This window comes from Cyclopterus lumpus, chromosome 16, assembly GCF_009769545.1.
Source record: "Cyclopterus lumpus isolate fCycLum1 chromosome 16, fCycLum1.pri, whole genome shotgun sequence".
NCBI lineage: Eukaryota > Metazoa > Chordata > Actinopteri > Perciformes > Cyclopteridae > Cyclopterus > Cyclopterus lumpus.
The window spans coordinates 12,422,157-12,449,104 of record NC_046981.1 but is presented as its reverse complement, the minus strand read 5'-3'; the positions used below and the strand labels follow the sequence as shown (position 1 = coordinate 12,449,104).

Genomic DNA, 26,948 nt, shown 5'->3' with positions numbered 1-26,948 from the left:
AAATTGATAATATTGTTGCTACTGTAAATTATATTATCATCTGAAATGAAAGCTCATGTGCATCTTTAAAAACTAAGATATCCCCTTAAAATGTATATGAAACCTAATTAGGAGAACATGTGGTATATTAATCCATGGCTCCCCGTCTCAATGTTAAGTTGTCTACTTTGACTTACACCTTTGAAAGCAGCAGCCTTCCAGTGGGTCAGTGAGCCGTTTACAAAACTCATGGCGTGCAGATTTATGAAACTAAGCAAAACAACGTGTGTTTTAGAGGATGCACAAGACATCTAACATTTCTTTTTACAATGAACACTTGAAATGATGAAGGCATTTGCAAATGACATGGTAGTACAAAAAAATACTTTAATGTTTACCTCTTTACTTAAGATTTCATTAAACACACAGAGGCTTTTTAGCATTAAGTTCATAAAACTTCACTAAAGAGCTGGAACCGGATGGCACGTAATATATATTGTATGATTGTCACAGACAGTGAGATTATTCAAATGAATAAATGTCTACGTTAAGGGGATCCCTGACGAAGAGATTAAAAGAAAAGAAAAGAAGATTATATCTGATAGCACCAAAGGTACATGGTGCTCATACTGCCATGTTATTGCCAATGCCCAAATGATATTGAGTGAGAATAAGACGTGTTAAAAGGTATAAGTGACTTGTGTTGGCGGAACTGTGGAAGCGCTGCCAATCATACACATATATTCTGGCTATGCCCTAAATTAAATACATACTGGAGAGAAGTCTTTGATGCCCTCAAAGAAATCTTCCAACAGGACATCCAACAAGACCCTACAGTAGCACTATTGGGAGCGATACCTGAAGGCCTGGATGGGAGGGCCAAAAAATACCTCCTAAACATATTACTCACAGCAGCATTGAAGGGTATAACCATCAGATGGTTAAAACCGGATCCCCCAACATACGACTTATGGATCCAAAAAGTATGGGACATCTATCAAATGGAGCGAATCACATATTCATTAAGGCTCCAGAAGCCTATCTTTACCAAACGATGGGGTCCTGTCGCAGCATTGTTACTACAATGATTGTTATTACTGAATGTTGCTCGGCCCTCTGTTTGAACTGCTCTTGTTAACTGTCTCTGGGCACACACACATCATACACAATCCTCTATGAAAAGCATATATAGCACATACACTCAGGAGTGGACAATCATTATTCAAATTAATTATTTTATTTCATTTGTATCATTTGTATTTAATTTCTATTTTATGCAATCTTTTCATTATCCTCATTTCTCCTCTTCTTTTCATTCTTGGAATGATCACCTTTGATGTTTGTTGTTCTTTATGTCTTGTACACTGTACCTGAATATCATGTGAACCAAGACATACAACTGAAAAATTGCCAGGAAGCGACTGTATGAAAATACATATTGTTTGTTGTTGAAAACTAAATAAAAAAAAGTGAGTTCAAAAAAAAAAAAAAGGTATAAGTGACTGAATGCCTCTCACAGTGTATCAGGGCGTCTCTATGCAGCATGATTAGACTTGTGTGGGGTCTTCAAGGGCTCCTTCTGAATCCGTTTGAGTTCAACATGTAACCGTAGACTGGGAAACTTGTATGACGTGCACCTGCCATTACTGTTGTAGACTTGAGCACCTGTTGGCTTGTCTTGTTCTTAAAGGACTTGCAAGATGATCAGATCATAATGTTCTTGGTCATAGAGATAGACGTGATGCAGTCTAGCTGTTGTAGCAACGCAGGATAAATAAGTGCAATTCAGAGAGCGTGGCAACAATAAGTCTGTATTCTGAATGATTAAACGCACATGTGGCCTTCAGGTGCTATTTGGACTTGTTGCACATTCATGTGCTATTTGGACTTGTTGCACATTCATTTGCTTTTACTTTGAAATATGAAACAAAACAGATTCTGCTGAGCCAAAATGATCATTTAGAGGCCGCTTTTATTTATTGCTTTTAAAGATTTTACAAAGTAAGCAGCATAAAGCTACAATGTGCTGCAGCATCAGAACAAAGTGGAGAAAAGTGCAGACGGAGCCGGCCTGTAATGGATGTTTTCGGGAATGTATTCTACTATTTTTCTTTTGCACTGCATAATCTGTAGTTAATGGTGTGCCTTGAATGTCATGTCTCGGTATTGCTAAATTCACTTTCAGTCATATTAACTGATTGGATGTGTCACAGATATCCAGCAACTTAATTTGTATTTACTACTATACAAACTAAACTTGAAGGCAATATCTGTGTGTTTTATGAATCAATTTACTGATCTTTGACAGCCTAACGTACACCTGCTACCCCCTTGCGGCCCTGCACACCTGTTGGCCTGTGTAGCACTTTAAGGATTTTTCTATATGCTGATAGTAAGATCACATTCTTCTTGGTGAATGAAACCACTGTGCAGTGCATAATAGCAGTGTATAGCAGCAATGTATAGCAGCAGTGCATATAGTAGCGGTGCCTAGCAGCAATGCATAGTAGCATGTATAGTAGCAGTGCATGGTAGCAGTCCATATAGCAGCAGTGCATATAGCAGCAGTGCATATAGCAGCGGTGCATATAGCAGCGGTGCATAAAGCAGCGGTGCATAGCAGCGGTGCATAGCAGCGGTGTATATTAGCGGTGCATTGTAGCAGTGCAGGGTAGCAGTGCATAGTAGCAGTGTATATGAGTACATTGTTGAAGTACTTAGTAGCAGTGTACATGAGTACATAGTAGCAGTACATAGTAGCAGTGTATATGAGTACATAGTAGCAGTACATAGTAGCAGTGTATATGAGTACATAGTAGCAGTGTATATGAGTACATAGTAGCAGTACATAGTAGCAGTGTATATGAGTACATGGTAGGAGTACATAGTAGCAGTACATAGTAGCAGTGTATATGAGTACATAGTAGCAGTGTATATGAGTACATGGTAGCAGTACATAGTAGCAGTGTATATGAGTACATAGTAGCAGTACATAGTAGCAGTGTATATGAGTACATAGTAGCAGTACATAGTAGCAGTGTATATGAGTACATAGTAGCAGTACATAGTAGCAGTGTATATGAGTACATAGTAGCAGTACATAGTAGCAGTGTATATGAGTACATAGTAGCAGTACATAGTAGCAGTACATAGTAGCAGTGTATATGAGTACATAGTAGCAGTGTATATGAGTACATGGTAGCAGTACATAGTAGCAGTGTATATGAGTACATAGTAGCAGTACATAGTAGCAGTGTATATGAGTACATAGTAGCAGTACATAGTAGCAGTGTATATGAGTACATAGTAGCAGTACATAGTAGCAGTGTATATGAGTACATAGTAGCAGTACATAGTAGCAGTGTATATGAGTACATAGTAGCAGTGTATATGAGTACATGGTAGCAGTACATAGTAGCAGTGTATATGAGTACATAGTAGCAGTACATAGTAGCAGTGTATATGAGTACATAGTAGCAGTGTATATGAGTACATAGTAGCAGTGTATATGAGTACATAGTAGCAGTACATAGTAGCAGTGTATATGAGTACATAGTAGCAGTACATAGTAGCAGTGTATATGAGTACATAGTAGCAGTGTATATGAGTACATGGTAGCAGTACATAGTAGCAGTACATAGTAGCAGTGTATATGAGTACATGGTAGCAGTACATAGTAGCAGTACATAGTAGCAGTGTATATGAGTACATGGTAGCAGTACATAGTAGCAGTACATAGTAGCAGTGTATATGAGTACATGGTAGCAGTACATAGTAGCAGTACATAGTAGCAGTGTATATGAGTACATAGTAGCAGTGTATATGAGTACATGGTAGCAGTACATAGTAGCAGTGTATATGAGTACATAGTAGCAGTACATAGTAGCAGTGTATATGAGTACATAGTAGCAGTGTATATGAGTACATGGTAGCAGTACATAGTAGCAGTGTATATGAGTACATAGTAGCAGTACATAGTAGCAGTGTATATGAGTACATAGTAGCAGTACATAGTAGCAGTGTATATGAGTACATAGTAGCAGTACATAGTAGCAGTGTATATGAGTACATAGTAGCAGTACATAGTAGCAGTGTATATGAGTACATAGTAGCAGTGTATATGAGTACATGGTAGCAGTACATAGTAGCAGTGTATATGAGTACATAGTAGCAGTACATAGTAGCAGTGTATATGAGTACATAGTAGCAGTGTATATGAGTACATAGTAGCAGTGTATATGAGTACATAGTAGCAGTACATAGTAGCAGTGTATATGAGTACATAGTAGCAGTACATAGTAGCAGTGTATATGAGTACATAGTAGCAGTGTATATGAGTACATGGTAGCAGTACATAGTAGCAGTACATAGTAGCAGTGTATATGAGTACATGGTAGCAGTACATAGTAGCAGTACATAGTAGCAGTGTATATGAGTACATGGTAGCAGTACATAGTAGCAGTACATAGTAGCAGTGAGGCTCTCTGTACCAGAAGGCCTCGTCAGCATCGGGCTGCTGAGCATCAGTAAAGTATTTGACACACATCCAGTTCTGTAGCAGCAGGTTCAGCAGCCTGGTTGACCTGCACTCAGCATTGAAGGCATTCAGTCTACCTGTGTTTGGATCACATTGACAAAAGTGAAGGCTCTTTGACTTCTTGGCATGCTCACTCCCAGATGCTCAGTGAGTATTATGGTCTGTCATCAGTGGACTTGAGTTCCTCTGGAGACCATGTGACTGTTTTTTTTCTTCTTCTTTCTTGTCTTTTTAGGAGTTGTATATTATGGGATGTATGCTTGGACTGCTGGAGTATTATGGTCTGTCGAGGAGTGTAGGGGAGGGAGTGTCACCATGACAACGGGGTTGCTAAGGGTGCTGGGACTACTAGTGGAAAGGGGAAGGAGTGTGCATGCAATGAGCCTGGTGCATGCATGTCTAGCAGCAGTGTGCGTGCGTGCGGGTGAGTGCGCGGGCGCGCGCGCGCGCGTGGTGGAGGGGGTGGGGGCAGCCAGAGTATTATGGTCTGTCCGTTGCGAGGTAACTATGCAGAGTCCTGTGTGGGAGGGGGGGATTATTATGGGATGTCTGGCCCTTTGTGTGTTTGTGAGGATGTTAGCTAAGCTCTGCCTGTGAGGTTGGGGGAGAGAAGAGGGGAGCAACGTGTTCTGGGTCATTGACGGATCCTTTTTTTTTTTTTATTCCGCTGATCATTGATTCAGCCGGGTTTCACGAATGAGCGCAAAATGACAACAACTGCCGCACAAACAGCCTGACTTCATTGTAGCGCCGAGAGAGAGAGAGAGAGAGAGCGAGAGAGAGCACACCTCGACCCGGGACTAAGCTCACTCACCACAGTAAGTTTCTAACGTGTGATTGTTGGGTTTCAACGCTTAAACTTTACTTCAACGGACTGTTTTAACTCGCCAATGCGAAATTGAAGCCCACACTTTAAATAATGATGGATGGCACACTTAACTTCCTCCACTCCTGTGTGGACTAATAATACTTGCAAATCAACAGCAGATAATGTCAAAGCGTAGATGATCCAGTTATCTAACTTCTTTGAGTAGGCCTACGCAGGTGGTTCATTAGATGCTGTGTAAATATGAGGAAATGAGGAAAGGATTACGTGAGCTACACCAACCAATGCCATTTATTTATTTATTTTCAGCCCCCACCGCCCCCTCCCTTCCTGGACACCCCCCGGTCCATTCTCCAACAGTCCCACGTCATTTTCCCTCCTCCCTCGCCGACCGAGGAGCAAGGTTTAGGAGGGATTAATTCGACAAGCAAGACGTACAATTAAAACGCTGCCAACATGTCGGGCAGCGAGGATGAGAGGGAGGACTTCGGAGCCGCGGACGAGCCCTCACTTCTTCACGGTAAGCTCGTGTTTTATTCCTCTGAAGGAGGTCCATCGCTCTCGCGGAGCTCGCGGGAGCTAACGTTAGCTCGTGCTAGCCCGTCCGTCACTCGCCATTACGGACGAGTTAGCTAACTTCTCCAGGAAGAGTTCACAGTTACGGGTTTTATTTATTAACCCCTCTCGTGCCGCAAACCGTCCGCGTGTGTCCTCTCACGCAAGGCGTGAAGTGTCAAAGTTTTCTCGGAGCCGGAGAACAGACAAGTTTCAACCTGTTCTGTGGTGGCGTTAAGGGTGTGTATGCGCGCGCACGGACCAGCGACCGAACTCGTGCCAGTGCGCGCGTCTGTTCATCCTCTCCGGTCTGCAGCAGAGCCGGTCGTCCCGCGTGTCTTCTCCCGCTAATGACGGCGTGTCGCCCGCAGGTGAGGAGGACGAGCTCGCGGATGCTGTGTCTGACGTGGAGGAGGCTCCCAAGACGAAGAAGAAGAAGAAAGCCAAGAAGAGCAGCCGAGAGAGCAGGAGCAGCAAGAGGCAGAGGCCCGTCAGAGAGGTCAGTGTGACTAACTTTTCAGGTACATTGTCAACTTGTTGACTCGGGGAACCCCATTTTTATGAGTTTTCTTTGGTCAGATTTAACCTGGTAAAAGTTCATTTATATCTCGGGGGGCCACACTAAAACAATCACAAGGGACCCCTGTGACCCCTAGGAATAGGTCTAGTGGACATGCACACAATTTGTAAAGGATTTCTTTGTCGCTAAATAGTTGGCTGATTTACTCATGAGTTTTTTTTCACAGCAGACAGTGAAGAAGAAAAGAATGCAACAATCATAATTACTGTGCATATATGATAATTCAAGGATTATATGTTGCCGTGATACAACACAGGGTTTACATGGAAAAAACAGAAATGCATTATAATTGAAACTGCAGCAAAACCTTTGGGCCATATGGCAATCATCTTAAAGTGGCAAATTCATTTAAATAAATGTTGATCGTAGAAGAAGGTAACACAATTGTGATTGAGTCTATGGATCACTGAAGAAAGTATTGCAATATTTATATATTTGCAGTATGACAAACTGGGTTTTTGTAACTGGGTTACAGTTTCTCTCCATTATCAATGCACAATTCCCTTGTCCCGGTTGATTATTGATTTATATTTGAGTAAAAACCAGGAAACTGTTGAGCAGGCTGGAGTCTTGTTGTTGATACATGAGATTATGTTTTTCCGGATTGTGTCCAAAGTTGCATTTTTTGTGTATAGAACACCAAAATAGAGATTGATTAATGTAGAGATTGATATCAAAGCTGGATCCAGGATGCCACGATGGAGCCAGTTCTCTGTAATGATGTCTCTGATCTCCTGTTGCTGGGTTAGTTTTATTTCATCAATCTTATTCTCCTGTGAGTGCACATCAGCCAGTAGAAGTCTGGGTTGAGATTTAAAATAAGAGAGATAAGCTTTTCCTGAAATCAGGGCTGCAACTAACTATGAGCATTAGTGAGGAATCTGCAGATTGTTTTCTCAATCTTCAATTAATCAATTAATGCGTTTGATTATATTATATCTTTAACGGGTGAATACTACAGAGTATAACTTCCCAGAGCCCGAGATGAAAGATTCAAACTGCTCGTTTTGTCTGATAGTCCAACGCCTACATATTCAGATTACAATAATATTATTGATTTACTGTTGGGTTTCAACAATTTGCCAATTCACAGAAAATTAATCCTCAATTATTTTGATAATCAATTCAATGTCATGAGACTTTTTTTAAAGGAAAAATGTTAAGTCTCTCTGGTTCCAACTTCTCAAATATGATTTTTTTCTGGTTTCCTAAATTTTCACTGACGGCAAAGTGTTTTACATTTTAGCTTTAACAGTGATTTAAATAGATGAATTGATTGGTTGTTAACTAATTTTCTGTCAGTTTGAACAATAGATTTAGGGACTGATAGTTTGATACCTGAATTTCGAGATGAACTGTTTACTGAATTTGAAGCTAAATAGATGATAGCACAGCTGTGTGACTTTGCATGCAGACCTCCACAACCGTATTGAGTAGCATATTTATTACTAGAAATCAGACACTTTAGTTTAGAATTTATAAAACATACAAATATATTTATAGATAGAATATATTTGTGTAATTTGCAAAGTGGCTCTTCGTTTTGCAGGAGTTGCCAGTCAGCTCCCCAGAGCACCTGATTGGAGTACAAGCAGCAGATAGAGATGCAGAAGAGGGAGGTGTGCGGTCAGCGAGTGAAGGAAGTGATTATGCCCCCGGGAAGAAGAAGAAGAAACGTTCCAGCAATGCCAAAGATAAGAAGAAGGGAAGTGCGGCAGCAGAGAAAGGAGCCTCATCCAGCTCAAAGAGCAGACGTAAAGATCCAGAACCAGAAGATGATGATGACGATGACGACGATTGCCAGGTAAAGATTAATTTTGCCGCAGCTGCTGAGTGAATAATTAATTAATTCCATCAGGACTAACGTGACAAATTCACCTTTCCTGGCTGTTCTTTTCAACCCCTCTCCTTTCCTCACCTCAGCCTAAAAGCTCCACCCAGCTGTTGGAGACCTGGGGCATGAAAGACATTGACCACGTCTTTACTCAGGAAGACTACAGCTCCCTCACCAACTACAAGGCCTTCAGCCAGTTCGTCAGGTGAGGAGACCCCTTTTATATCGACAGTAGATATTATAGAATTGCCTCTACCTCGTTATTGAAGGAGCTATGTATCTAAATATAAATAATCACTATACATCTTGTACATTCTATGTCCATAGGCCTTTAATTGCAGCTAAGAACCCCAAAATCGCTGTGTCCAAGATGATGACCTTAATGATGGCTAAATGGAGAGAATTCAGCACCAACAACCCTCTCAAGGTATTGAAATCCTGAACAAGTTTGCATGTCAGATTTGTAATGAACAACATGTTGCTGTGTTTGACATCAGAGAGTTTCTTACTCTGTGCTGTGTCCTCTCGTGTAGGGATCCGCCACTGCCAATGCAGCCCTAGCAGCTGCCAATGTGGCTGCAGCTGTGGAGAACATGGTGGTGGCAGGAACAGACGGAGGGCCAGAGACCAGTGCGGCCGCTTCACCTGCTCCTGCTCCGGCCATTGCTCCGACACCTGCTGCAGCGCCGGCACCTCCACTCCGCAAGGCCAAAACCAAAGAGGGGAAAGGTGAAGGACACATTATTGTTCAGAAAACAGTGTGATTAAATGTGAAGATAACGGTTGTTTATGAATAATACAAAATAAACTGTCTCCTGATTTAAACTTTAATCTCTCAGGTCCCAATGCTCGCAAGAAGTCAAAGCCCGCATCTAAGCCTGCGCTGAAGCCCAAACCTAAGAAGGTGGCTCCACTAAAAATCAAACTAGGCAGCCTCAACAGCAAGAGGAAGCGCTCTTCAGTAAGATACCTTTGTGCCCCCTTTTTCTGTTTTTCAGTACAGTCATTACGTTTGAGAATTAGACGATCATTTAGTCAGGCAATTGATGTACTTTAATGTAAGACATTACTTCTCTCTTTCCTAATCTCCTCTCCTCGCTGTCTCTGTCAGAGCGACGAAGATGAACCCGAGGTAGAGAGTGACATTGAAGACGGGAGTTTCTCGGTGTCGGATGGCTCCAACCGCAGCAACCGTCCTAAGAAGAAACCCAAGAGTGCGAAGAAAAAGAAGAAAGGTTGGCATTGAAATATTACTTTAATAAAAAGTTGGTTCTGTTACCGAGACAGATTAAAAATAAATACAATTCAATTAAAAAAAGATTAAAGATGAGGCCAAAATGAAGGCCATTACACTTACTGTGTCCAGGCAGCTATTGTCTTCCCTGCTAATTTTCGCTGGGTGTCCTCTCTCAGTGGAAACGGAGGACGGCGATGGCTACGAGACAGACCACCAGGACTACTGTGAGGTGTGCCAGCAGGGAGGAGAGATCATTTTGTGTGACACCTGTCCCCGAGCTTATCACATGGTCTGCCTGGACCCTGACATGGAAAAGGCCCCTGAGGGCAAGTGGAGCTGCCCACACTGTGTGAGTACACCTCAGAGAAGTCCACTGGGTCCTATGTTAGAAAATATTGAGCACGATTCCTAAGAAACAGCAGTGCAAAAAATGACACCTGTATGTCAGGTATTGCTGTGTGGAAGTGTCTTACTGGAAAGTTGCATTGACAAAATTGACTTTTTAAAGGTTTTTAAAAAAACATCTTTTTGTGTCCTCTCTTTTTCTTTGTCCTCTGCTGCCCCCAACCCTCTTGCTCATGTTTCCATCTATCCTCTCCTATTTCCCACCACATGTCTCACCCCCCATCCCCCATTTCCTCTTCTTGTCCCTCCCCTCCCTCCCCCTCCAATATGGCTCCACGCGCGCAATGCACATACACCCCACCCCCGGCGCTCTGGAAAATCACCACACAACCCTCCCTTGTTTCCTTTCACTCCGTTCCGCATACCTTCCCTGCCTGTCTGTGCAACCCCCCCTCCTCTCCCCCTCCCCCTCCCCTTCACACTCACACCACACCACCTCCCTCTGTCTGTAATTCTGCCACCAGGAGAAGGAGGGGATCCAGTGGGAGGCCAGAGATGAGCTCTCTGAGGTCGAAGGGGAGGAAGAAGAAGACAGGAGGGATGAAGGGGTGGAGGAGGAAGACGACCACCACATTGAGTTCTGCCGGGTGTGCAAGGACGGAGGGGAGCTGCTTTGCTGTGACACCTGCCCCTCCTCCTACCACATCCACTGCCTCAACCCTCCTCTCCCTGAAATTCCCAATGGAGAATGGATCTGCCCCCGCTGCAAGGTGAGAGCTGTGCACTGGTGCATGGGAGTCGCTTTGCGCGTGTGCTCACATGGGCGTGAATGCGGATGTAGATTCCATCTTGTGCACGTCTACAGTATTTTAGTTAAACCATAGCAGCTTTCAGTTTGCTGATATCTCATGTCCTAAAACTTCACCATTCCTACTATGTTTTTAAACCACAGCTTCTGGTCATTGAAGATCATCATATCCTAAATGTGTCCCCCTCCCCTTTCCTGCTTTCTAACAGTGTCCACATATGAAGGGCAAGGTCCAGAAGTTAATAACATGGCGGTGGGGGGAGCCGCCGGCCCCCACGCCTGTCCCTCGACCTGCTGATCTCCCTGCTGATGCTTCTGATCCCCAGCCGCTGGCAGGCCGCAGGGAAAGGGAGTTCTTTGTCAAATGGTGCAACATGTCTTACTGGCACTGCTCCTGGGTGCTGGAGCTACAGGTAGCGCACATTCTCTGAAACTGTATCCACTTGTAGTTGACAATGTGTATTTTTCTCTGCCCGCACGAGATGAACACAAATCCAATGGTGCCTTTCTCTATCTCCCTGTCGCCCAGTTGGAGCTTAACTGCCAGGTGATGTTCCGCAACTACCAGAGGAAGACCGACATGGACGAGCCGCCGCCTGTGGATTTTGGTGGTGAGGGTGATGAAAACAAAAGCACCAAGAGGAAGAACAAGGATCCTCTATTTATCCACATGGAGGCAGAGTTTTACCGCTATGGAATCAAAATGGAGTGGATGATGATCCACCGCATCATCAACCACACGTAGGACACATATATTCTCATATTAAATACACATTTCACCTTTACAAAGAAGAACAGTGAATTTAGTTTGCTCTGAAGGTGTGGAGCCATCAGACAAAAAAAAAAATGCTGTTTTACACAGTCGTACACACCTGGAGAGCAAACGCAGTAGCAGTACTTTGTCATCAACTCTTTCTTGTGTGTTTTTTGTTTCATGTTAGTGTTGATAAAAAGAACAACATACATTACTTGATCAAATGGAGAGATCTGGCCTATGACCAGGCAACCTGGGAGTGTGAAGACATGGACATCCCAGAGTTTGATACCTACAAACAGACATACTGGAATCACAGGTATACAGAGACTTACAAAATGTTGGATAATTCTTCTAATAATAAATGCAGTTGAAAATAAGTTTAAATATATATATATATATCTGTCATTTTCCTTTTAGAGAGTTGATGATGGGTGATGAGGGCAGACCTCTTAAGAAGCTGAAGAAGACAGTCAAAATCAAGAAGGCAGAGCGTCCCCCTGCTAATCCAGTTGTGGATGTAAGTATTATGAAACCTTGAATCAAAGAAAACAAAATCTCCAAACACAGCCTTGGTTAAACTGATCCCGCCATATGAAGTTTTTTTGTTGGACTAATTAATTATTCATTATAAAATAAAGCGGCACTGTCGAGTGGATTCCCCTGGCAGAATAAAATGAGCTAGAATCAGGACGGATGAGGATTTGATATTCTTCTTTGTTTCGTCCTTCCAGCCTACCATCAAGTTTGATCGTCAGCCTGACTACCTGGAGAGCACTGGAGGCACCCTGCATCCATACCAGCTGGAGGGGCTCAACTGGCTGAGGTTCTCTTGGGCTCAGGCCACAGACACAATCCTGGCCGATGAGATGGGTTTAGGAAAGACCGTACAGACTGCAGTCTTCCTCTACTCATTGTACAAGGAGGTAAAAACAGTATATATGATTGTCTTGCAGGCATTTTAAGTGTTTTTGTATTCTCCTGTTCTGATGCTATTTCCAGCATCTGAACTGGCTGCGTCCAGTCTGCCCTCCCCTGTCAATCAATGCTAGTGGGAAAGGTTTCAGACATGTGACACACAGTAACTCTGTCCATTTAAAGGGGGTCAGCTCTAAGTCAGGATCTCGACCCTAAAGGCAGGACGGTACAAGTGTGTGTGTGTGTGTGTGTGTTGTAGAAAACACAAGCAAATTGTAAGGCTCTTTGGATAAAGATGTTATACATTTAGCCATGTAATAATAAATCCATTCTTTACATGTAAATGTTGACTTTGTCTTCCTGGTACAGGGTCACTCCAAAGGTCCCTTCCTGGTTAGTGCTCCCCTTTCCACCATCATTAACTGGGAGAGGGAGTTTGAGATGTGGGCCCCTGACATGTACGTGGTGACATACGTAGGGGATAAAGACAGCAGGGCTGTCATCAGGGAGAACGAGTTCTCCTTTGAGGGAAATGCCATCCGAGGTGGGAAAAAAGCTTCCAAGATGAAGGTAAGGAACCATAGGGGGTTATAGAGTGATGATATCAAATGAAAATATTAGAAATCAAAGTAGGAAGTAGTGTCGTGAGTTTGAATTTGTGCCCTGCATACTAGCACTTGATGTCTTATATAGTATTGAAAGTTACACTGGTAGGAATTTACATGACAAGAAATGCTGCCAAATCATACAAAGGTTCATCCACAGTTTTAGCTTCTGGCACTTTAGGGCTGATCGCAGTGAAGGAATTTCCCTTGTGGTGAAAGTGGCTCAATATGAGTTTTTATTGCCTTTTCTTTCGGGTTGGGGGGGAAATTACTTAATTTAGTACGTAGTGTAAATATTCAGCGCTCCCGTTGCAATTAAATAAATAAAAAAACTTGAAGTTGTGGTGTTTGGTTACCATCCCCTTGCGGTTGGCTTGTCAATATTGCAATGTTATGGTGGCAGCCCTAAACTAATGTTCGCCCTCTCGCTCTCTCTGTTTTATAGAAAGATTCAACAGTCAAGTTCCACGTCCTGCTGACATCTTATGAGTTGATTACCATCGACCAGGCTGTGCTGGGCTCCATTGAATGGGCCTGTCTGGTAGTGGACGAGGCTCACAGGCTCAAAAACAACCAGTCTAAGGTAAAAACGTTGTAGAAGTTTTTATCCTGCGATTAAGATTTAATTCTGATTATCCAAATTGAGTTCAATGAATAATGTTTTTATTTTTTTTAGTTCTTCCGGATTTTGAACAACTATCCGCTGCAACACAAGCTGCTGCTTACTGGCACTCCTCTTCAGAACAACCTGGAGGAGCTCTTCCACTTGCTCAACTTCTTGACGCCAGTGAGATTCAAGTCAGTAGACCCACATGTTGCAGATACAAGGTGGACACCCCAGCCCCATCCTATATTTATGTATTTCTTATTCTATTCTCTCTGCAGCAACCTGGAAGGGTTCTTGGAGGAGTTTGCAGACATTGCCAAAGAGGACCAGATCAAGAAGCTCCATGACATGCTGGGACCACACATGCTCAGAAGGCTGAAGGCTGATGTTTTCAAACACATGCCTTCAAAGACTGAGCTCATTGTTAGAGTGGAGCTGAGCCCCATGCAGAAGTAGGTTATAGAAAGATCAGTAGTAAAATGTTTTAGCAGTAAAAGTACACACCGGTTGAAATGATACCAGTCTCCATATTAAAGAATATGATTGGCATTTTTTATGTCTGATGTATTTTCCTTTGTCTAATCTCTGAATTCTCTTTTCTCATTATCTTTTGCAACCTTTTGTCTTTGTTGTTAAAAAGGAAATACTACAAGTTCATCCTAACACGTAACTTTGATGCCCTGAACACTCGTGGAGGAGGAAACCAAGTGTCTCTGCTCAACGTGGTGATGGACCTGAAAAAGTGCTGCAATCACCCCTACCTCTTTCCTGCAGCTGCCACAGTATGATGTTCAAGTTGTCGGGGAACAAACTGTTTCTTTTGGGGGTGATCCATGTCCAAGTATGGAAACATGTATATTTAGATTTCTTTCTCTGACTGTAGGAGGCACCAAAACTTCCGAATGGCATGTATGAGGGCAATGCTCTGACCAAGTCTTCAGGCAAACTGACGCTGCTCCAGAAGATGATGAGGAAGCTGAAGAACGGAGGCCACAGGGTTTTGGTCTTCTCCCAGATGACTAAAATGCTGGACCTGCTGGAGGACTTCCTGGAGAACGAAGGATACAAATATGAGAGAATTGATGGCGGAGTTACCGGCAGCTTAAGACAGGAGGCCATTGACCGCTTTAATGGTACGTGCACCCCTTGTTTTAAGCTAAAAACAGCTGCTCTGGTCTGAAATCAGTATTTTAATTTTCTTTCTCGTTGTGTTTCTTTTTCCAACAGCTCCGGGTGCTCCCCAGTTTGCTTTCCTCCTCTCTACCAGAGCTGGGGGTTTGGGCATTAATCTTGCTTCTGCTGACACCGTCGTCATCTACGACTCTGACTGGAACCCTCACAATGACATCCAGGTATGCAAACCCTGATTGTAACCTCACATTCACGTCAGGATGTTGCTTTGTTTGGATGAGAGGGGGTCATGCTGTTCTTTTCATGTGTGTGTGTGTGTGTGTGCTTTGTAGGCGTTCAGCAGAGCTCACCGTATTGGCCAGAACAGGAAAGTGATGATTTATCGCTTCGTTACCAAAGCTTCTGTGGAGGAGAGGATCACGCAGGTTTGTGAAAAGGAACACTTCAAGAAATTATCGTATCGCCTGTCGGGATTCTGTGAACACCTGCTCACCACTTGTTTGTCCTCCATCTACCTCCAGGTCGCAAAGAAGAAGATGATGCTCACTCACCTGGTGGTGCGACCCGGTCTCGGCTCCAAGACGGGCTCCATGTCCAAACAGGAGCTCGACGACATCCTCAAGTTTGGAACTGAAGAGTTGTTTAAGTATGAACTTGGAGAGGGTGAGTCAACTTTAACCCACTGACCGATTTAAGATCCAGTCTTAATCCATTTGCTTTCATGTTTATTGGTGTTGGACTTTAAAATGGCAATGTTAGATTTCCCACACTTTCACACGGTAGCCTGAGTGTTGAGAAAACAAGACGCGCTACAAATTGTTTGTCCTGAGAACTTCAGAGGTCTGGCGTGACTCAGATTAAGGCACATTGTAATTGTTTTTGGCTAAATTCAAATAACAAATCTCATAAAATTGTTGTATGAAACATACACACGTTTGAAAGGTTCGACTAACATGTTTGTGTTTTGGGAGATAAGTCGGATACGAGTTTTGGGATATAGTCTTTAAACGGGGGGAGACTTTTGTCTGACTGAAGTGGAAAGAGCACCTATGGGATGCCAGTCTAACCCTACAGATGTTACAGGGAGTAATTGTAGTTCCTCTTTTATTTGACTCGTCCTTTTTCCAGGGGACAACAAGGAGGACGACAGCAGTGTGATCCACTACGACGACCACGCAATTGACGGCTTGCTAGACAGGAACCGGGATGCTACAGATGACACTGAGCTCCAGAGCATGAACGAATACCTCAGCTCCTTCAAAGTGGCCCAGTATGTGGTCAAAGATGAAGAAGATGAGGTACTTTTTGACAGCTGGGAAGAGGATGTAGTTCTTAAAATGGCCTAATAACTTCCCCAATTAGAGGTCTTCACTCCAGAAATAAATTTGCATTTTATTCTTTTGGATTCATTTGATTTACTCTTTGCTCTCTTAGGAGGAGGAAGTGGAAAGAGAAGTGATCAAGCAGGAGGAAAGTGTCGATCCTGACTACTGGGAGAAGCTGCTGCGTCACCACTACGAGCAGCAGCAGGAAGACCTGGCCCGAAATCTAGGCAAAGGCAAAAGAACTCGAAAGCCAGTCAACTACAATGACGGCTCCCAGGAGGACCGAGGTATAAGACAAGGTAAAGAACAATATATAATGCAATCACTTCTTGCGAGTGCGTGCTGCTGATGGTGTTTGTGTGCTGTTGTTGGTGTAACATGGTAGGAGATTCAGTGTGTGCATGACGTTTTATGTTATTAGAATTATTAGATTTGCTATCGAAACATGTTAGTTGTGTGTTTAGAAATTGATAGTTTCTTTCTTCTCAAACCAAGCATGTTTAAAACTATTTATTTAATTCCAGGGGATCCTCATAAAGAAGCATTAATACAGAATTGAGAACTCTTTGAGGGGAACTTGGTAATAATAATACTCAATAGGGGAACTTAGGCTTCTAAGTGCAGTTATTCAGGCAGCTTGGTTTTCCTGCAGTTTCTCCCCTTGGTCCACTTAATACAGATGTATGTTAGTCAACTAAATACAGGATTACAAGAACAGCAGGAGATGTATTTAGTAGTTCACTTTGTTGAAGTACTAAATACAACAAACTCAGAAATAACATTGACTAAATAATGTATTTATAGAAACTGAAAAGCAGTAGCTCCCCCTCCTGGCTAAAAACCTGTTCGATAGGAACTAAATTAAGCTGCAGCTCCTCGAGGAGTTTGGATGTTCTTTATCTCGACTATCCATTCGGTCCGGCTTCTATTTTATCCCTCTACGACATTCCTGTCTGTGCTCCCTTTAGACTGGCAGGAGGATCAGTCGGACAACCAGTCTGATTACTCGGTGGCCTCGGAGGAGGGCGACGAGGACTTTGATGAACGGGCTGAAGGTAAGGCTCATCACTGCTAGTGAGTGAGTGACCACTGTGAACTACTTATGTGAAGATACAGAGTTTCCACCGGAGTCGTTTGAAGTCATTAAGATGTATTTGAGTTTGAGAGTTGGTCCCAGCAATGCCGGAGACATGGAGGTAGCCCTTCCTGTTCGAGCCCTCTCTAACATCCTTCAAACCACCTCTACAGATGTTTATTCAGATTCAGACGACAGCTATGATATCCTCATTGACAACCTCTACAACTACTCACAAAACGCCACTTGCCGCTGCATCGTCTGCGTTGAGCGTAGAGAGGCAAGAAAAGGAAAAAAGGAACAAAAGAAAAGAAACAAAGGACAGAAACAGGGAAAGACCATTATTATCAACGGTTTCTCGGCCAGCTGAAATATCTACCTGCACTTTAAATAAATTGTTGTTGTTCATATTTACTGTTAATTAAGTTGTCTTGAAATGCACTTAACAGAGTTTGCCAGTATTTATTCAATTTCTTTAGGTTTATTCATTTTATCGTGGCAATTATTTTATATGCACAAAAAGATGTACATGTTTCTATTGATTGTGTTCGTGTTTTTAAATTATGGCTGTTACTTTAATTGCATTAAATTAAGTACACCACCACAACAATGCTTTCAGTTGTAAATGTTCTGAAAGTGTTGCACTTTAATGTTTAATAAGCGTTAAATGTTGAAGTGCTGAGAGATGAGGAGGGACAGCTTCAGCAGGATCAGAGTGAGTCGTGATGAGCCGTAAGTGGAGCATCTTCAGGACGTTAAGAACGCACATGATGATACTTCAAAATGCAGTGTTTGATTTTTCATTTTTAAGGTTCATGATCTCAGTGAACTGTTATTGATTGGGTTGTCCACTTGGTGTCTTGTCGCTTTAGCAAATGCCCGCAGACCGAGCCGCAAAGGGCTGAGGAACGATCGGGACAAACCTCTGCCTCCATTGTTGGCCCGAGTGGGCGGGAACATCGAGGTGAGAAAAGGAAAACGACGACGAATGCCTTTTCTTTCTTTTTTAAAGTGTCTTTACATTTGTAAACATCCTGACCTCGTTATTACCCGTCAGGTTTTGGGCTTCAATGCTCGGCAGAGGAAGGCTTTCCTAAATGCAGTGATGCGTTATGGGATGCCTCCCCAGGATGCTTTCACCAACCAGTGGCTCGTCAGGGACCTCCGTGGGAAGTCTGAGAAAGAATTCAAGTAAGTCTCAATAGGATGTTTTTCCGCGCTCACTATCAAATAGTATAGTACACTTTTATTTAATCTGAAATAAAAACTGTCAAATAGTTAAAGTTAGCAGAAGATGACAGGTCAGGTGTGTAACCTTCACAAGAGAGTTCCTGATTTAATTCAAAATTGTGCCTGCTTAAACTATTTTATGTAGGTTAAAGTTCTCGTGGGACTTGTTGAGAAAACATTTAAGAATTGTGGCTGCTTTAAAAAGTTTAAAATATTTATAATCGCACAGATAAAATATTATTTTGGTATACGAGTCCAAATCTCAGGAAATTGGATTGGCAATGTAATGGAAACCTTTCAAAACAATGCGCAGCCTTAAGTAGTGCTACGACTTACTTTGCTGAGCCTCTTCAAGCTTTTAGCTGTCATGAATATTTATCGCTTTGTTGGATTTGCAATGCATGTTCTTGGTGCATTTCTGTGAAATGTGCATCTCGTGGAGATTTAGATATTTTCAAATGTATTTAGCTTGACATCTGTCCACCTTCTTCTCCACCAATGTTCTCAGGGCCTATGTGTCTTTGTTCATGCGTCACCTTTGTGAGCCGGGGGCAGACGGCGCTGAGACCTTTGCAGACGGCGTCCCACGTGAGGGTCTGTCAAGGCAGCATGTGCTCACCCGTATTGGTGTGATGTCACTGATAAGGAAAAAGGTATGGTTGGAAAAGAAACACTACAAAATATATTTAGATAATTAAAGTATTTAACCCCTGATTGAGTGATGGGCTGACAGATTCACATGTTGATTAACAGGTGCAGGAGTTTGAGCATGTGAACGGTCAGTGGTCGATGCCCTGGATGGCCGAGCTGGAGGAGAACAAAAGGGCCGCAGCTTTGGCTGCAGGTGAAGACCCAAAGACTCCTTCTACTGGGACCCCAGCAGACACACAGCCCAACACTCCTGTGCCAGGTACACACACACACACACACACACACACACACACACACACACACACACACAGAGAGACTTCATACTTGGGAAGTAAAATTACATATGATTTCTTACAATGTACAAATCATCACTGCAGACGGGTCATTTAATTTCAGCTTCTGCAATCATTATCCTTTAATAATAATAATCCTTCAAATGTATATAGTGCTTTTCTAGACTCTCAAAGACGTTTTAGTGAGACATTTTCTTTTGCAATGAGAACCATCATATGACGTGTGTGTTGCAACACGGTCCTTATGGGTATCCTGACAAATTACATGTGATTCCATTTCCTCCGCCCTAACCTCGGCACCACATGCTGTACCTCAACTTTTACTCGAGACTCACAGACCAGTCTCTAAACGCTCCGCTGTACCTCCGTTCTCTCCTCGGCGTGCAGATAGACGTTGTGATTGTTGGACATGTTTGTTAGTGGACGCTCTCGCCATCGTTCTTGCACCCAGACATTCGATTGGTGGAGATCTACGATTGTCTCGTATCGCAAGACTACTTTTACCTTGAACTAAACTAAATGTGAATTCTAACTTCACCTTTTAAATCCAAGTTATAATCCTAGAAGTTACAAGGATTTTTTTTTCTCTCTCTGTGTTGCACTGAAAGATATGTTATTTAGTATCTCTTCACTATCAGCTTATTTTTGTACACCCTCTTGTGGATACAACAAGAAACGCATGAAATGAGTAATAACTAGTTTTTATTGACGGCTATAAGTGAAACAGGATAAAATGCATTCATTGTATACCTTCCCATACTTTGTTGACCTGTGTTTTCTGTTTCTTGTCAGAAGATTTGTCTAAATCAGAGGATAAGGAAGACATGAAGAAGGAGGTTGAGGATGGCAAAGGAGCCAAAAAGAAGGATGATCCAGAAGTAAATTCTGCTATTATACCCATTTCATGCATTTATGTTTTCAGTGCATCGACATTATACTTCAATTTGCAGAGTTCATCTAATTTGAAACGGACTACCTCTCCCCTAGATTATCGAAATCCCAGATGAGTCTGAAAAATCCCCCGTTCTCGAAAAGAAAGAAGAGGTGGTAGACTCCGCTGCCCTAGGGAAGGAGGAGAAGGAGACGGCAAAAGGAAATGATGAAGGCAAGGACAAGGAGGCGGATGATACAAGCAAGGAGAAAGAAGAGAAGGACAAGGCTTCAGAGACGGAGAAGGAAACTCCTGCTGAGGTCAAGGGAGAAGTTTTGGAGAGCAAGATGGATTCAGAGGAGGTCAAGTCTAAAGGTGAGGTTTGTTTTCCATTGTGTCCTGTTTCCTTAATTCCCCTTTTCTACCTTTCTAACGGTGCTTCTCTTGTTTCAGCTGAGGAAGGAAAAGATGAGAAGATGGACAGCAGTTTGTCTCCAGAGGAGAAGAAAGGTACATATCAAAACACACACAAGCACTGCAAGTCAATTAAATAGTACACTCTGTTAAATGTGCCAAAACCTTTGATCATCTAGACCTCCTCAAAATGTCTTTAGGGGAACGCTAAATGTACATTTCAACAATCCCATTCATATCCACCTTTACTTCCACCTATGTGTAGATCTTTGAACTGTGGCGCTTGCTGACGTGTTTCTGTTTTCTCACAGAGCAAAAAGAGGAGAAGGACGCTGTAAAAACAGACGAGTCTGTCAAACTGCAGAACGGAGAGAACGCCAAAGAAGGAGCAGCAGCTGCTGCGCCGGTGGTTAATGTCAGCGAGGAGAAGAAGAAAGCCACCAAGCAGAGGTTCATGTTCAACATTGCTGACGGAGGATTCACAGGTGGACGGACGCACACACACACACACACACACACACACACGTTTTCTGATTCTTTTCTTTTTTCTCTTTAGGTTAAGTCTTATGACCTTTCTGTCCTCCTTTTCAGAGCTTCACTCTCTGTGGCAGAATGAAGAGCGGGCGGCCACCGTCACCAAGAAGACTTTTGAGATTTGGCACCGTCGCCATGACTACTGGCTGCTGGCTGGAATCATACAGTATCCTTTCGAATTTGTTTCTTTCTTAAAATTATATCAACCAAACAATTAGCAATTGTAATCGTAATTTAAACAATTGTGAGCTGTCGCATCACATGCTGCATTCTAGATGTTAAAAACTTGGAACACCACATTTAAGATATGTCGTTGGGAGCAAATTTAGTGTGATGACTAATGTTTTTCCCTCTTGTACATGTTTGTCCAGCTCCAAGTATTTATCACATGGAAGTGTGTGCTTTTGTAAACATTTGTTGAAACCTGAAGCTGCCAGTACGAAGCACACCAAGGCCATGCTGCATTCTCAGACCCTTGTTTTGTCTTTTATGGTTTACTGTTATGAGAGTGAGGAGTTTGTGTGGATTGAGAATTATTTAGGGGTCTATTTAGCCATTCAAAGGATACCAGACCAAATATTAAGGCCAGATTGTGCAGTGAGGAAAACTTTAACTGGTTTACATTTGCAGCTCTACTTGCCGAATGTGTAAAGTTATCCATGCAAGATGATCAGCAGTTATTGTCCTTAAAACTTGCACTTGAGAAAAACAAATTGCCGTATAATATTATAACCCTCACAAGACAATAATGTTGTTGCACTTGACCATGGCGCCTCTCAGACACGGCTACGCTCGTTGGCAGGATGTGCAAAATGATGTGAGGTTTGCCATCCTCAATGAGCCCTTCAAAGGGGAGATGAGCAGAGGAAACTTCCTGGAGATCAAGAACAAGTTTCTGGCCCGGAGGTTCAAGGTAAACTGAGCATGCTCACTAGTATTACATGTTTCCCCCGAGCGTATGTGTGTGTATCTGAGCGTATGTGTATGTGTGTGTGTGTGTGTGTGTATCTCTCACTGGGCTTGTTGTCTGTCTTTGTTTCCGATATAGTTACTGGAGCAGGCGTTGGTGATTGAGGAGCAGTTGCGCAGGGCGGCTTACTTGAACATGACAGAGGACCCAGCCCACCCCTCCATGGCCCTCAACACTCGCTTCAGTGAGGTGGAGTGCCTCGCAGAGTCCCACCAGCACCTCAGCAAGGAGTCCATGTCTGGAAACAAACCTGCCAATGCAGTTCTGCATAAAGGTAAAACATATTTAAGATCAAAAGAGAGGCAAAGTTTGGGTTCTTGTGCACATGTAAAATAGCACAGAACTGCACAGGCTTTGGTTCAGTCAGGCGCTGTCCGTATCTTTGCTATTATGCAGAATGACATTAAATATAATTATGTCTGCATTATGCAACTGCATTGCAACAAAAAAATCGTATTGAAAGATTCCCCATTAGCAGGCTGCAATTTAGGAGCTGAACAAAATGAAAAAAAAATCATCAACACTTTCTATCCCTAATTGAGCAGGTACAAAAGGTTCAGTTCTTGGCAGGAGAATTGTATATAATATTCTGTACCGTCATCGCACAATAATATTCCTTTAGTTTGAATCACAATAACATGCTTTTGAATAAGAGGAGCTTGTGTTTGTGTGTGTGAGAGAGAATGAAGTATTGACCGTCAGTGGTGGCATCAGGAGTAGGGAAAAGGAAGCCATTACTATTATTGTAAACACAAATATTTATACATCTAATTGGAGCTGCTACGGGTATTAGTGACAGGTGCAACACTGTGGGCCGCTTCCATGTTTGAACAAAGACAGCCTTTTGTTGCCTCTTCTCGAGGTTGAATAGATGATCACTCGCACAAAATGAGGGTTTGGTTTTAACTAGTGCCGCGCAAACATTTAATCGATTTAATCGCATGATTTATCTGTGATTAACAGGGATTAATTGCATTATGCGCAAAATTCAATAATGAATTAAAAACTAGTGTATTGCACATTTTTATTTAAAAGTAATGTTATCAGAACAATTTAACAGCCACTCTGGGAGCAACAGCAAGTTAACATACAGTATACATCAGTGTTCTTGTTTCTTCTGAACAGGTACCAGAAGAAACGTTAGTCTTTTATCAGGGAACAGCATAACCAGTCTCTGTTCAGTAGTTAGGGTCCCTGTTAGTGAGGTTAAGTGCTCTAGCACAAAAAGAAAGTACACAGCTGGAATTTACCGTGCAGGGGACCTTTTAGTCTGTAAAGCCTCTGGACTTCCTTTGGAGAATCTGTCAAAGAAAGAAGAAAAACAACACTTTCAGTCATGCAGCTGGAGCAGTTATCCACAGTTAGTGTGAAGTGGCCCACAACTATTCTGCATTTGGCCAGGACTTTTTCAAACGCACTGTTCTGCAGAGATACTGCGACAGAGCGCTCCTCAGACCGACATCTTCCACTACAGTAATCGGCCTGCAGTCCGTTGCTCTCCACTTGGCCAATGCATTTGTTTGGGGAGCTAGTTGGCTGGCACCAATGCTGCGTAACGCCTTTAAGTGGTACGTCATGCTCGTGGTACTCCGGTGATGCGATCATTCCAGTTTGAGTGGTTACAAATAGCTTTGCTTTTATCAACTACGCCGTCTGGTAGAGATTTAAAATGTAAATGTCCATTTAAAAGTACAGTACCAATTTCTCCATTTTCTCTGGTCAATGTGTGCAGCAGTGTTATGCCCCTCCCAATGCAACAAATTAATAAATGCTGTTCACGTATGATAAAATCATTGTCTGAGTTAATGGATTGCTACGTTAATGAATTCATAACGCGTTAACGTGCCCAGCACTAGCTTTAACAAATTATTATTTTCATCATCTGTTAATCTGCTGATTGTTTTTTCTCTAACATTTCAACCTATAAAATGCCCATCATATTACCCCAGAGTCCAAGGTGACGTCATTAAATGTTTGAGTGACAAAACGGGGTAAAAAAAAGTAACAAATCCTGATTTTTGAGAAGCGGTCTCTAGAATCGATTGTCAAAACACTTGCTGATTAATAACTCCTCGTTTGGCTGTAGTGAGGGTAAGAACAATGACGGTGTTAAAAGTTGTATAATTTACAACTCTGTACCAGTGTTGTTAGCTTGCTAGCCACATTAGCTCCCATAGTTGTTCTTTAAAGCCCTCCTAACGCTATTATCTCCTGCTTTGTTTTATAAATGTTGTCAGGCAAAATCCAGCCTGACTGCAGCTTAATGCTAAAATATGTGTATTTTGAGTCCTTGAATTTCACCAGACACAAAACACACAATCTATTTATCGTAACGTGGTGCTCACAGCTCATATGCCTGTTGTTTTAGTTCTCAAACAGCTTGAGGAACTGCTGAGTGACATGAAGGCCGACGTGACGCGTCTCCCGGCAACCATCGCCAGGATACCCCCCGTCGCCGTTCGGCTGCAAATGTCCGAGAGGAACATCCTCAGCCGACTGGCCAGCCGGGGCCCCGACCTCACCGTTCAGAACCAGACCTCGCAGCAGACGCAGGGGCCGCGTTGACCAATCACCTCGCTCTATTTCACTCTCACTGACTCAGGCTAGTCGCCCTCACCGCCATGTAGCAGACGTCCCTTTCAACCACCATGTACAGCACAGCGAGGTTAGTCCTCCTCCTTCTGCCCCCACAACCCATTTCTGGACTCAGAAGGGCATCAGCTATGCTGCTGGACTTTGATTTGAGAAGACTGGAACTGCAGATGCAAGATGGGAGCGAATGGAAACGAGTCTTTCTCCTCCACTGGGATTCAGATGTAACTCCTGTAACCTGAGCACTGTTGTTGTGACTGAACGGTGGGCAGCGCCGCTGACCTATCCTGTTCTGTCGTTGCAACGGGGTCAAACATGTGTATGTAACTGTATGTAACATGAAGAAGCTAGACGGGAGAAAAAGCAGCATGCTCGGCGTATACAGGTGCTTTGTAGTCATTTTTGAATTATTGAAGAAGTCGAGGGATTTTATTGTGCCCAATTTCACCTTTAGAAAATTGTGATTTCTTTTTAAGTCCATCAACTCTAATGTCTCCACCTGTGTGTGTGTGTGTGTGTGTGTGTGTAGAGAGAGAGAGAGAGAGAGAGAGAGTGTGTGTGTGTGTGTTTCCTGTATGTATGTATGTATGTATGTATAAAACAGGGCATATTAATGTGCACCTCTACTGCAGAATGCCCCCGACGCTGAGACTGTTACTGTCATTTTTCTATCAGTCACTCAGTCGTGTTACCTCTTCATGTGTCCTTCCCCTCCATCCAAAACCGCCACCCCTCTACGTCAGGTGACCCAATCCAGGATCGGCTCTCTGTGCTCAAGCCCCAACCAACACCTCGACATTCCTAACTGCACCACAGATTTACTCCCTGGAAACTCCCGAAATACGGGCATGCAATAGCTACACAGCTTTTAGGTACATGGGATGGTTTTTGAGAACGATTAATTTAATTTCTTACTGTATATTGTTCTGTTGTTTTACATTATTGAATATTATTATTATGGTTACCACCTTGTTGTTTCTATCATTGACGTTTTGTTTTTATGAACTACAATAAAAAGTCAACAGCTTTTCAGAGTGTTTGTCAATTTGTAATGAAATGTGGTGTAAACATTCATGTTCCCGTCAGTCTCGTCACTTTTCATCCAGCGTAAACGGGTCAACATCTCTTTGTTCAACACTTTACGGAACAATAACTACAAAACCTCCAATGATCCGCAGCTGTACAAATGTTAACATGTTAAACTAAGACGTTGAACATCCTGATTATTGATATCCGTATAGAAATCCTTGTGCGCATGTTGGTGTCCTGACGTTAAGCCTCAGAGAGCCGCAGCAGAAGTAAAGTACGAAGCCACAAATGAAACACACGGCGTCTTGAGCTGTGCTCGCGGATGAACTTCATTCTGCCAAAAGATATCCTCTCATTTGGTGTTTAAATAATGGTTTGGAGAGAAGGGCCATATCTCCCATTCAACTGGAGAAAGCCAATATGATGCATTCAGGGACCCCTGCATTTGTTTATGTTTACACTTATGTTTAAAGTATTTGTTGCTTAGTTTGTCAACATATTTCTCTTGCTACTGATACCAGAAAAATGTAACTGTTCAAATGAAACAAATGAGCAGCGTAAAGAGCACGGCCTACTTTGCATGCATCCCCTGAAAGACGTGGTGGACTTTACATGGAGGCAAATTTTGGTTTGCAGGAGAGCTTGTGCACATAGAGAAGGTTGTGAGAAGACTACCAGGGGAAGAAGGACAGGAAGCGGCACATTGTCCTCCTGTAGATGGTTGGATCATTTAGAGATAATTGGAGTAAATTGCAGGGCGGGAGCATTGGCTGGTAATGAAGCCTGATCTCTTATCACGAGAGAGAGAGAGAACAGGGGGAGCTCTCCTGCACTGTCAATGCAGCTTGAGTTTGACTGTTTGGAAGGAGAGACACACATTATAGAGGAGAGACATACATTATAGAGGAGAGCACAGAGGAGAGACACATTATAGAGGAGAGCACAGAGGAGAGACATATTATAGAGGAGAGCACAGAGGAGAGACAAACATAGAGGAGAGACACATTATAGAGGAGACACAGAGGAGAGACAAACATAGAGGAGAGACACATTATAGAGGAGACACAGAGGAGAGACACATTATAGAGGGGAGACACAGGAGAGACAAACATAGAGGAGAGACTGGAGTCAAACATTCACTTCCTGGTGCAGAAGAGCCCAGACTGCTAACCTGAGATGTCTTGTAGGTGAGTATCTTTTTGTATATATATGCTAATGCAAAAAACTTCCTGTGACGTGTATTTCAAC

General features: G+C 42.8%; 1 protein-coding gene across 2 annotated transcripts; it reads left to right on the top strand.

Moving 5' to 3' along the window:
* The first annotated feature begins 5,036 nt into the window (after positions 1-5,036).
* Positions 5,037-25,698, top strand: chd4b (chromodomain helicase DNA binding protein 4b). 2 transcript variants are annotated; one of them, XM_034553728.1, is made up of 40 exons: positions 5,037-5,334; positions 5,652-5,862; positions 6,269-6,396; positions 8,027-8,281; positions 8,401-8,516; positions 8,639-8,738; positions 8,845-9,040; positions 9,151-9,272; positions 9,423-9,546; positions 9,725-9,897; positions 10,418-10,663; positions 10,911-11,114; positions 11,231-11,442; positions 11,643-11,774; positions 11,876-11,975; positions 12,190-12,381; positions 12,743-12,943; positions 13,424-13,561; positions 13,655-13,776; positions 13,864-14,037; positions 14,226-14,367; positions 14,469-14,718; positions 14,813-14,937; positions 15,049-15,141; positions 15,238-15,379; positions 15,845-16,014; positions 16,151-16,340; positions 17,010-17,096; positions 17,989-18,080; positions 18,174-18,307; positions 18,855-18,999; positions 19,100-19,256; positions 20,083-20,168; positions 20,278-20,536; positions 20,615-20,671; positions 20,887-21,060; positions 21,167-21,275; positions 21,890-22,022; positions 22,158-22,353; positions 24,448-25,698. In XM_034553728.1, the coding sequence occupies exons 2-40, from the start codon at positions 5,799-5,801 to the stop codon at positions 24,642-24,644; spliced, it is 5,937 nt and encodes a 1,978-aa protein (XP_034409619.1). In that variant the 5' UTR covers positions 5,037-5,334; positions 5,652-5,798; the 3' UTR covers positions 24,645-25,698. The 2 variants fall into 2 exon arrangements, with proteins under 2 accessions (XP_034409619.1, XP_034409620.1); XM_034553729.1 differs by having other exon boundaries at positions 5,080-5,334; positions 20,086-20,168.
* The last annotated feature ends 1,250 nt before the right edge of the window (positions 25,699-26,948 follow it).

What these genes read in the sequence shown, in the direction of transcription:
- chd4b (XM_034553728.1), top strand. Translation starts at nt 5,799, where the DNA reads ATGTCGGGCAGCGAGGATGAGAGGGAGGACTTCGGAGCCGCGGACGAG. An exon ending in TGCGAAGAAAAAGAAGAAAG is followed by an intron (nt 9,547 to 9,724) that starts GTTGGCATTGAA and finishes GTCCTCTCTCAG; the next exon opens with TGGAAACGGAGGACGGCGAT. An exon ending in AAAAAGCTTCCAAGATGAAG is followed by an intron (nt 12,944 to 13,423) that starts GTAAGGAACCAT and finishes TCTGTTTTATAG; the next exon opens with AAAGATTCAACAGTCAAGTT.